At 39.6% G+C, this 12,488-nt stretch overlaps 1 protein-coding gene across 1 annotated transcript in view; it reads left to right on the top strand.

The window, feature by feature from the left end:
- The window catches only part of kcnk10a (potassium channel, subfamily K, member 10a), a 164,350-nt gene that overhangs the window by 109,234 nt on the left and 42,628 nt on the right, over nucleotides 1-12,488 (top strand). Inside the window, exon 6 of the mRNA XM_038727510.1 lies at nucleotides 492-634. Coding sequence (XP_038583438.1) covers nucleotides 492-634 — 143 coding nt within the window. The remainder of the gene's footprint in view (nucleotides 1-491; nucleotides 635-12,488) is intronic.

Here is a 12,488-nt window from a genome sequence, read left to right as displayed (position 1 = left end):
TGTTAACAAGCCTCCACTACATGCAGCGCAGCTACTGCTGTAAATGGACTCGCAGGTGGAAAAATCCAGAAGACGAGTTCTGTATCTTTTTGGCGACTTTATAAAACATATTGCTGATGTAGTAAGTCAACTGAGTAGACAAATACAGGCAGACAGCCAGAAAGAGGCGTGGCACTCCACTGTGCATTTAGGTCTAGTTGTGTGAGTGTGGGGAAGAGAGAACTGGAGGGAAAGGAAGCAGATTAAATTAGTGAACAAACACTAAAGGTGGAGAATGAAGTAGAATTAAAATGGTGAAATATGAAATATCAGAGAGAAAGAAATATACCTCATTAACACAAACTTAAACACAATAAACTTCTGCAAATATCTCATTGTCTGAATTTCATTCCTTGAAATGTCAGGTGGAGATGCATGTTGGTTGCAGCAAAATGATGTACATTTCTTCATTTGTAGCAACACCTTCACCACATGTCTCGTTTTCTAAACAGGGGGAGACCGGAGGATTGAGTACCGGAAGTGGTACAGACCACTAGTATGGTTCTGGATCCTGGGTGGTCTGGCCTATTTTGCTGCAGTGCTGAACATGATTGGTGACTGGCTGAGGGTGCTGTCTAAAAAGACAAAAGAAGAGGTATGCTCTCACAAGGAATAATTTTAATGCTTATAAAGATGTTGATACTTGCTTATATTCCTGACCAGGGTAGAGCAAGCTTTTTGAGATTAAGACCATATCTCTGCTTAGTATTAACATGTGATCTGATATGTTCTGGATATACTGGCTCTGATTAGAGTCTTACAGTATCTATTTTATGTAGTACAAAAGTAGCCTACAGATAGATGCCTTCAGCTGTCTCTGTCTGACCTCCACCTTACACGTCACCTATGGTCTCTTGATATTATCCCACATCACGTTTAATGATGATGCACTCTATTTGTTTATTGACAAGTATGTCAGCCATGCCTACCTAATTTGCATATTGAGATCAAATCACAATACAGTGTGAATAAAGCTGATGATCTAAGAAATAGATCACTTAAAAAAATCATCAGTTAAGTTTACACTATATTTTCAGTGCTTTTACCTTGCTATCAGAACAGTGTTTTCCTTTGGAACTACATTTTCTCAACTGTAGAACTTCCGCATTCAAACACACAAGCACAGCTCAGTTGCATACTGTATAACGCTGTTGATCAGCTGTTTGGGCCAAAAAGTGCTGTTGCAAAATTGGGCTCAAATCAAATTGAACTTTTCTAAAGATTTAAAGGGGCTAAATGTAGTTTACAGTGGCAACTAGCAGTGTAGTTTTTAGATTGCAGGTGTTGCATGCTCAAACTCATGAGCAAGAAAAATCCGACACACAACATGCTGGAAACTCAGGTAAATTTCCACTGCAGCATTACAGTAATATTTTTATCAGCTTGAGGTTAAAGTAATCCATGCTCGTTGCATGGCTTTTCAGTAACTATTTGTGTTTCTTTCACCAGAGAGGGGAAAAGGAGATCACTTCATAACAGTTAGACCAGTGGTTCTCAATCTTTTTCACGCCAAGGACCCCTTAACTGACAGAAATTTGACCACAAACCCCAATTTGATAAGATTTTGTCCCAGGATCGAGCATCTAATAGGACATCGGGTTTTTAGATAATTTATTACAGAAAAAGATATGAAACTCATGACCAAAATTGTCATAGATTCTCTCATTGTGTTACTAATGGATTGAATAATAGTGAAAATAACTGATTCCCCTTTTTGCTGGGGACCCCCTAGAACCGTCTAGAAGAGTAAGACCACAGTAAGTAAAATTACTGTAGTGAATGGGTTCACTGTGGTGTTGTCCTACACCATTATGTTGCATTATTGTACATTACATGGGTCATGTATGTTACAGCAACAAAAACGGTGAAGTAGCTGTGTACATGAGTATTGGAAAACAACAATAATAGTGTCGGATCCATGCTAAAATAGCTGGCTGGCCCTGCCTTGCATCACTATAGGCTAGTAAAAACAAATCTGCCCACATTTTGTACTGGTACTTTCTATTGGTACACAGGATAGTAATATCGATCGTGTTAGCTGCTCAAGTAATATGGAAAGACATATGACAACAGTTATCTAAGCTAACCTTATCTAACTTGAGCACAAAACCATTTTTTAATTTAGTGATGTGACACATAACAGGTGAAATACATAACAGACACAACAGTATGTAGTGAAAATACACAAAAAAAACAAACAAAGACAAAACACAACTGGAAAGGATTTGACATGTTGAATATTAAATGTGTTGAATGGCAATTTGTATGTGAGTGTGTATGTTCAGGAGGTAGAAAGTACAATAAATAAATAAATGGGGAGTGGTGTGGGGGAAACTGAATCGGGAAATGGGGAGAGTAAATGCTTTGAATTAAGGCAATAAAAAAGGGGGATGATAGAGAAAAGAAGAAAAGAAAAACAAGAAAAACACTAAATGATGCAGAGCTAAATTAAAATAACCTTAGTTGTCTTCACTCTTTATTAGTGGGAGATCTTTGGCTCTCACTCTTTAGTTATCCTCGCTCTTTATTATTCTTTATTTCACCATTTCTTCGTCATCTATCTTCTTCTGCAGAGTTTGTCCTAGAAACTTCAACTTCAAATTGTACATCTTGTTCATGAGATGTGTGCTGGTGTTGTTGATATCTGTAATGGTTGATTTTATATTAATATTTTTATGCATTTTAAAATGAATGGGTTTCAATGGGAGCAGAAGCTCAATTTTCTTCCAACCTAATCAACTTTGGGTGCTTCTCAAGTCTCTTATTTGCATCCACGTTTCCCTCACTTGTGTCTTTTCCCGCCCACCGGGATGGAGAGACGCAAGGAAACCAAGCCAGGAGAGAAGGAACAAGGAAATATGTTTGTAGAGACATGAGACCTCCTTTCCTCCGAAGGGTCACTAAAGCGACGTCCGCTTCTGATGACGGCTAGATCAGCTGTCCATCATATCAATCCAACGTTTTTACTCGCAGAGCCACCGACTGCTTTCATCAGATGCTTTGCATTCTTCATTAGATACTTTGGAGCAGTTTAGTGACTTGTCCGACTCCTTAAGTGTTTACTATGTTTTATTCTATTTGGACTAAACACAGGAATGACTAGCCTCACATGTGACTGAATAATAATGACGATAAATTATGTAAAACATGTTTCTTGCTGACAAACTCTCCGACTCTCGCTGACATTAATTGTCTCCATTATAAAAGTTGATGGGAGAAATAAAAACAAAGAAAACTCTTTCTAATAAATAAATAAAGTTGTGTATGGGGCTTTTGTTGTTCAGACCTACTATGAACACAGATTTTTAACAAGACAGTGAATCATGCAACAACTCAAATATAAGACTTTGCAGCAATACACTTGAGTTTAATGTTATCTGTCCTGTCCAATCAATATACCGGCTACCCAATAAGGGGGCGTGTCGGTCATTAAAAGACTTCCGCGAAGGATGCACTGGTGTATCCTCTCTCATAGCTCCTCAGAGATCGCTCCTCTATCCTCACTCCTCGGAGTGCAAATAAGAGCTTTGGGATGGCCTGCAAGATGGCGGAGTGGAACAACGTCCGGTTCAAGTGAGGTTCGAGGAGCGAGGAAACGACAAATAAGAGACTTGAGAAGCACCCTCTAAGAGCTTAGTGCTCCGGCATATGTGCAGCTACAGACTCCATTTGAGCTGTAAGTTGCAGAAGAGATGTTGATCTTTCAATGGTGTATTTGGTGTTTGCTAAAGAAATGTTTAGTTTAGGAGCTGTGTCCTAATGTGAAGGGTTTTACAGCTTTTAGCAGACTTTATCATGTGATCACTTAGAGTGGAGAGAGATGCATTTGACAGACCAGAATTTCTTTGTAAACTGCTGCCAGTCGCATATATTTATCTCCATAAGCACAAAAAAGGCAACACAATGTAGCCACATGCCTTTTCTCCCTCAAAATGGCAAAATCTTACTCAGTGGAGGTTTATTTTTTTAACTCTGAACCTTAATTGATAGGAAACTCTCAGTCGTCTCTCATTCACTCCCTGTTATAACTGCACCCTGTTCTCACCCTGTAACCAATTCTTTAACTTTGCTATATCTTCCTTCCTCTTTGGAGTGTTGACACATAATGTATATTTTTATGCTCAGCTACTCAAGCTTTAACTAAAAATACCAAAATGAGAGCAGAAAAGCTTTTTTAATGGCATTTTTGTATTAACAAATGATCAAATTGTTTCATTAACACCGTTGGCTTGATTAGGCGTCAGGCTCTGGATCAGCACCTGTTCCAGTCCTGGCTTCGAATCCTGCAGCAGTGATAATTGGTTTTAACTTGAAACACCTGAATTGATCGATGAAAACCTTTTTTAAACAAATGCACTTTTCCATCAACAAATCATATTGTGGCTTCTTCAGATATATCCATCTATAGCTTACTTGATAAGCTAGTTCCCCAAGCAGCTCTTTTCATTCAGACCCAGGTTCGATTCCCACCTCCAGCACCAGTGATAATTGCTTTTAACACCCTTGTGGAGTTCAGTTCCCACCGACTTGCAGTAGTTGTTTTTATGTGTATGTTTTTAGTCTTTCTAAATGTAGTAATTGTATACATGGAATACATTTTTCATAAGATTAGTCACGTGTCTTCATGTTAGTTTGCAACACTGGACTAGACGTCACAGAAAATACAGTATAAGCATAATCAAAACAGTGCTGTGCCACGCATTTGTGATCATAGATTGCCCTCTATTGGTGCTTTGAAGCATAACATGTTACAACATGTGACCAAACACAATGAAAGTAAAAGGTTAATAACACACCTTAACGACTATGTCTTAATAATCCAGGGGGTAAGGCATTGTCCTGCAGATCCTAAGATTGATGGTTAGAATCACAGTGTGTTAACTTCAATACTGACCTGGGGAAATACTGTTGTAAACACATTTCATGAAAACTCACACATGGCAGGCACGTCAACAACCGTCGGCCCTTTTGGATTTAATTGTCACACTTGGTCATTTACACATTCCACACTTTAATGAACTCCTAGAGTCCATGCGATTTCAAATTTTTGCTGTACAGTCTTATCCCATCAATGATTACACATTGTACAAATGGTGAGTTTTGGTCGACCGGGGCAGCCTGTGGCATGGAGTGACATATCAATGATTCGCCACAAAACAGGTTGTTAACAACTTAAGTGTACATGCTAACATCTGTACCAAACTTTATGTGATTGATAATGGTCTTGCCCCCAACAAATCTGCATTCCAAATTTCAGTTATAGTCATAGCGCCACCTACTGGCAACAGGAAGTATACCCTTAAAAGAAATTTTCTCAATATGTTTCACACATGATGAACTGGGATGTAACGTATTGTTACTGGGTGCTTCCTTTGCACCACAGAGGACACAGAAAGTGACTTTTAAATATTTTGTGCAGCGTCCAAAGTGCGTGACAATTCAGAGCAACACTATCTGACACGCTTCACGTGCGAGAGCCCATCCAACGCTGATTGCTGCTTAATTAACTGAATTAGTCTGCTGCATTTGATTCTTTTACCTGTAGGTAGCGCTAAAGGATTTTAAATTGCTGATGGAGCAGTACTTTGCAGCAGCATTGGTAACTCTCACACACATTTACTTTAGTGAATGCCCATTCTAGTTATTTGTTGTCTGCCGCGCCAGCTTAAATTCCCATGAGCTGGAATGGGCTAGAAACATGAAACTTGGGGGAATAACTGGAAATGGTGTGCATGTGCTTCCATGGTAATATGAGCCCAATTGGCTACATGGTGGTGCTATAAATAAGGCTTAAAAATGAAAAAAAAAAAAGCTTTGAAAGGCCACGCCCCTCATGCTGTAAGTCCAATTGACATGAAATTTCTCACACAGGTGCAGCTCAATGTGCTCTACAAAAAAGCCTCAAGGACCATTAAGGCCCGCCTATAAAATTTCTGACTTTTTGAATTTTTTGAAAAACACATTTTTGACATCTCCTAGACCGTAGCTCCAATTGACACCAAATTTTCAGTGAATCATAATTGGATCAAGCCTATTAAAAGTTGTATGAAGAAGGTTGATATCTCAATTCCTTTTCAAGATATGGACCAATGAACTTTGTAAGGGGCGTGGCTCTGGACATAAACGACCACCAATCAGCAACCATAGGGCCGATCATCACAAAACTCACAGGATATGTTCAGATAGGTGCCCCGGATATACCTGGACAGTTTGATGTACATACGTCCCTAGGGTGCGCTACAAGCACGAGAAAGGTGCTTAGCATTACACAAATTACACTATAAATCACATATTCATTCTCCAATCATCACAAATCTCCCAGGATATTTCCTCGTAAGTAACTAAAACAAGCCCGGAAAGTTTCATTCAAATTGAACATTAGCGGGCGCTATAAATGCAAACAAACTACAGGTTATATAAAGCAAATCAGGCTACAAATGACAAAATGTTCATCCAATCAACACAAAACTTCCGGGACATGTCTACATAATCACCTTACACATACGCTGCAAGTCTTGTTCAAATTGACCACTAGGAGGTGCTATAAATGCATAATAACTGTATGTGGAATTATATAAATGAAGCTATTGATCCGAAAATGCCTGTCCAATTAATCACGTGATACATGATTATTTTATTTACTAAATACTAGCATATTAGTATTGAATAGTACCAGTAACAGTGTTATTGATGACAATGATAATTGAACATTTATGGCAGCACCAACAATGATAATGTTAATTCTAGATTTAATTAAAGCTGCAAGCAGCGTTGGGCGGGCATGTAGACGCTCCGACAGACAGTGCTTTCAGTTTGCTGCATGCATGGACACAGAACTGCGGTATAGGGAGAAGCACACGGTCAGCTGGCTGCAGCTAAATCTGGAGTGCACTCGTATTCAATTCTGTATGGTAAATTCAGTTTTAACAGAGAAGAGTGAGCTGACAGGCAGAGTTAGAGACTTTTTCTGTCCGTTTCTCTCTTTACAAAGACGCATGTTGCAGTCAGAGTCTTCTCTGAAGAGGGCAATGAAGTCTCAGTAGTACACGATGCGAGCATGACATACAACACAATTTATCAAATTACACAACGGATATACAGTATGAAAATAAGATTGATTGGATTATACTCACAGGAAGTATAAAACCTGTTACATGTGTCTATTAAAAGTAAAGTAACACAAAAATGTCAGGGAAATTACTTTACTTAGATTTAAGTACTGCAGTTGTACATTTGAAATACCTTCCTACCTTTCTGATAGGAAGCCTTCTTGAGGTGGTATAAAACATTTCTTCTTATATTCTGATTTGAGTTGTGGACAACTATGACCACATGAATTTAAAAAATTAAACATTTCACTGCCCAAGTCAGCTATAACACAAGTCTTGTTCATTCATAGCGGCAAGTGCTATGTAGCTCCACATAGGGGACACAGGAAGTGACATATAACACCTTCATGCGGCGTCGGAACCGCGTAGCAAATTCACAGCTGCACCGGCAGAGCTCCAGAATATGCAACTCGGCCGGCTCACGCGCGGATGCGCTACAAGTGCAAGGGCCCACCCAACGCTGCTTGCAGCTTTAATTGAGGTTATAACTGCTGTTTCTCTCTTCCCCACATTGTGTATTAGCCGAATGGCTATTTCATCATTTTATTTATTTCGTTCATTTGAACTAGGCTGGTTATTGCAGCGCTGCAACCCTCTAGTGGCTGATGTAAAAAAACGCCGCTGTCTCAAACACGGAAGGCTACCTGGTTTGCTTTAATTGACAAAGTATAATGCACAAATTCACCTCTTGATCATTCTCTATCAATGTTCTATAAAGCCCCAGGGGACCACAACCAAATTCAAACCATGTAAAAACCACAGAAATAAGTTGTCAATATTCAATTGCCACTACTCCGGCTAGAGCTGTCCATTTTCACAATCTGCTCATTTTTGAAATAAAGAAATCATGAGTAGGCTATACAAACAGACCTGCCATTTATATGTACGGTATATATAATTATAATTACTATCATTATATCTCTAAAGTGCTCATTCATACAGTAGCCTAACGTCCCTATCCATGAGTAAAATCTATATATTATATATTATCAGATTTGCGGGGAATATATTGTCAAGCTTATATATATATATATATATATATATATATATAAGCTTGACACACTATACAAATAAACACACTCTTATTAAAATTCAACCAATTTAATAATAATCTGGATAAAGCCACCAAGTACTTAAAAGAACTCCAGTACAGAGAGAGGAACAAATAAATAAACACATTATATAAATTCAGCAGTTTGGCAGTTCTGGTTGCAGATTGCCACAAGGTCCGGATTCTGCAGACAGAGGAACAAACATGAGCACATCGCTCTCAAACACTGCCAGGTTGTTCACCAGTCAAGACCTGTGAAACAACAGCACGGCTCTGTTGATAAATAAGTAAAAGTTACGTTGCGTTCTCTGGCGGACCCAGATCAGCTGTTAGCTGAAAACACACCACAGAGCTAACGTTAACGTTGCTATGTGGCTGTGTTTTGATATTTTAATGACTGGGTCCGTTTGTTTTTGAGAGGAGACTACCTCGGAGGTAATTCGGCTCCCGGTAGAACCCTGTCAAAGTACTGAAGTGGAGCGGACCTGGAACAACTCTCATCAGCTGACAGCAGCCTCTCAATCTCCGGTGCTGGCAGTAACTCAGGCTGCCGAATGAACGAAAGACTCTGAGGACCCATGTGAGTGGCCGACGACTAGTTCATTCCTGCTCAACAGTGGCTGCGCTGTCACGTGATAAATGAACGACTCAAACCTAGAGACCCACAGTTGAGAGTCATGAACTAATCAATTCTGTTTCCTGTGCAGACGGTGCCCATGCAGCTGCCGTGTGACGAGTGAACTTAGGAGCCCAAGACTATTAACGTGAAATTTAACAAATTACTGCTTCAGACTCCTGCGATGGACTGGAGATGTGTCCAGGGTGTACCCCGCCTTTCACCCGATGTCAGCTGGGATTGGCTCCAGCCTCCGCGACCCTGTACACAGGATAAGTGGTTGACGACGGATGGATGGATGGATGGACTGCTTCAGACTACTCGTTCCTCCTGAGTCATATACAGGATTAGGTCAAATGAACCAAATGTTCTTTGAATGATGCAACACTAGGTCACTCTCTCAGACCTGACAACGCAAAGCACTAAGAGGTCAGACCGGAGCACCGACAACTGAAGGACCCCAAGGGGCTGAAAATTAACATATGCAGTCTATTTCAGCTGGACAGGTAATCTGGCTTTTTTTGTTTTGATGGTAATTTGTTACTTTAATGAAGTAATATGTATCGCTAGTCAACGCAGCTACCTACATAGCATACAGCTAACGGTAGCTACGACTGTGTACGCTGGTGATGGGAGCCAGAGAAGAGACGATCAATTATCAGTAGCTGCAGTTGGAGTTGTAAAACAGCAGCACTGTTGAGAATTGTCTTAGAGAAGTTAGCCAAAGCTAAAATTAGGTAAGACAATGTAGGTGTATACCGCACTGAAGAGCAATTTATATACATAGCGTTACCACTTGTCTAAACTGTGTATATGTTCACCTGGACCTTACCTGCACCTGTTTATTTATTCATGTTTGGTTTATTGTCATCTGGTCAACCTATGTTTACATCTATCTATACTTTGTATCTAACCTGTGTGTGCGTTTAGTATTATCTTGTGTCTGCAAGCGTGGTTTGACTGTATGTTACTCTGTTATATATTTCAACAAGACATTTTACACATGTGGTGATGTAGCTTATTTGTGTGTTTTTTGTAGTTGAGAAGTATGATGTTTATAGTATGAGAAGAACACATCAACATTAGTGGACATAAATAACACTGGTTAAAGGTATATAAGCTACTTATTAAATAGTTTCACATTGTATATAGCTAAAACTACTGTTTGGAAACACTTTATTGTAATTTGTGCTGCTATGCCAAGAATTATATTACCAGAAGAGAAAAATCGTGTTTGTTTTATTTCTACTGTGCACTCAGGCCAACTTCAGATTTGGAGTCTTCCAAAACTCTGCACTTCTCACCAGTAGACCAGCTGCTTGGACCATGCTGGCTGCCCTGGATTACAACCACCATGTCCACAGATGAGCCAGGAGAAAAGCTTATGACACAGTATGTTGCATCGTCAGCATTCCAATGCATTTGACTCAATACATTTAGTGATGCGTCAAAAAATATTAACTGTATGAGAAATACAAAGAGATGGTGCTGATTTATTTAGGGCCCGAGCATGAAACATTCGGGGACTTTGTTGGTACAGAAGGAATTATTATTAGGGCCTGAGCACAAAACGTGTGAGTTCCCTATTTTAACTGAAGGAATTATTCTCCAAAAACTCACCAAACTTTGCACGTAATTCAGGTGGGGTGAAAAATTGCGTATGTTATGGGTTTCGCGCATGGGCGTGGCAAAATGACTCACCTACGTGTACGAAATTTCTGTGGTGCATGTATCATCTACATGCATATATTCATATCACCATGTATGTAGCACCATGTACCGGCAACAGGAAGTAAGCTCTGTCTGACTGTCATTGTGGGATTTAAATAAATTTTCACAAAACATTTTCCACACTTGACGTGGTGAGACCTAACGTGTACATACCAGGTGCTCTGTAGCGGAACATAGGTGACAAAGCAAGTGACGCTTAGGTCCTCCGTGTTCAGTGTTGCAGCTTTAATGTTTTGATTGAATTTAATGTGGAAATGCTAACTCCTGTTTAAGAGAACAATGTCAGGTATTGCAGAATTTTCACTAAGCTGATAATCCTTTCTTTATCAGGTATGGCAAGGTGTACAACAAAAAGTCCAGGAAGTGGAGCTTGTACTCAAAGGTGGTGAGTACAGTTACATTGCGAGGAGTGCAAACCTCCTCCTCCGATGGTTGTCTGCTACTGAGGAGATGCCTAGAAGCAGAACTAGGAGACCTGATGATCCTCAGGTGTCCCTGCTCCGACTGTATTGCTAGGTCTGGCAATCTGTACAACAGAAAGTAATGTTGTTGGTTTTTAAATGTGGTAATCATGTCAAAGAGGTTATTGTGATACTAAATAATTTCCACAGCAGCGATACGATGCTATGTGTAAAGTCTAAACTGTCTTCATAATCAGTCAAGATACCTCTAGACACACCTTGTCTTTCATCAGGGTACCCGCGGGGTCTTAAAAGTATTTAAAAAGTCTTTTATTTCATATTCCAAAAATAAGGCCTTACAAGTATTAAATTTCATTTAACAAGGTCTTAAATTTTTTCTTGTCCTTTCGTAGGATTAAATTAATGCCGTAATGTCATAAATAACAAATTTTTGTGTGTGACTTTACAATTTACTCTGTTTGGTATGACTTGGATGTTATACGGTAGTACAGGTAACGTTACTGTTTACGTCAGTGTTCAGCTTTACGCTCTGGACTGGAGTGTTTGCGGTGCACGAGCTCTGGCATCCAGCTCTGGCGCGAGTCAGTCAGTTGTTGGGAAAGAAAAGAAAACGTATCTGACGTGCTAGATTGTCGACTCAGAATGGCAAGTGTGTGAAGTGCAGAAGGCCAGAGATACAAGTTGGCGGACAAGGCTGACAACAGTGGCGCTGAGGTTAGCACAACAAGCAGATCGAAGTGCGAGTCAGTCACACTATGGCGAGCACTAATGACAGCGGAGCTGGAAGACCTGCTGCGGGTTAAAACAGCAACGGATAGACGGTTGTGCATAACGACGAGGACCATGTCTGTGTGTCGGTGTTGTGCCGCTGTTGTAGGGTAACGTTATGTGAATGGAAACATCCAACTAACGCACATTAAATTTACATCACCCAGATGCGGCCTATCACGGGAACGAGGAAAAAACAAACCGGAGCCCAACTCCTTGTCCCCGCTGCTTTCAAGCCAATGAATACTATATATCTATGTTTCAAGCAGCCTTTAGATGCAAAAACAGAACAGGATAATCAGTAATCACTGAAGCAATTGGCATATTACATTTCATTACCTTATCCAGCCAATGTGTAACTAATTGTAACAACTCATACTGCACAATTTCTTTTTATTTTTGATTTCACCCCTTAAGAGTTCTTAGTGCACAAATAATGTATTAATTTCATAGGTGTCATTTACGCTGGGGATACTAGGGACAGGTCTCCATCACTTTTTTAAAGCATTTGTTAAATATGTTCTGAAAAATGGCTTGAAACAAGAAATGTATTTAATAAACAACAAATGAAAATTCTTTGAGAAAGGTTTATTTGCACAAAAACATGCAATGCAAATATAGAAGAAACAAATGTACATTGTCCAAAAAAAGTTTCTTAAGCTAAAAAAAACAAGCTGCTGAGTACTGCATTACATTCTGTTTGAATTGTCACCTGAATCACTTTACATAAATAAAGACAATTCTACCAAAAA

The sequence above is a fragment of the Micropterus salmoides genome, unplaced genomic scaffold, assembly GCF_014851395.1.
Source record: "Micropterus salmoides isolate LMB-PRFRI ecotype aquatic unplaced genomic scaffold, ASM1485139v1 Ms_hic_scaffold_18, whole genome shotgun sequence".
Classification (NCBI taxonomy): Eukaryota; Metazoa; Chordata; class Actinopteri; order Centrarchiformes; family Centrarchidae; genus Micropterus; species Micropterus salmoides.
This window is presented reverse-complemented; position numbering and strand designations above follow the sequence as displayed.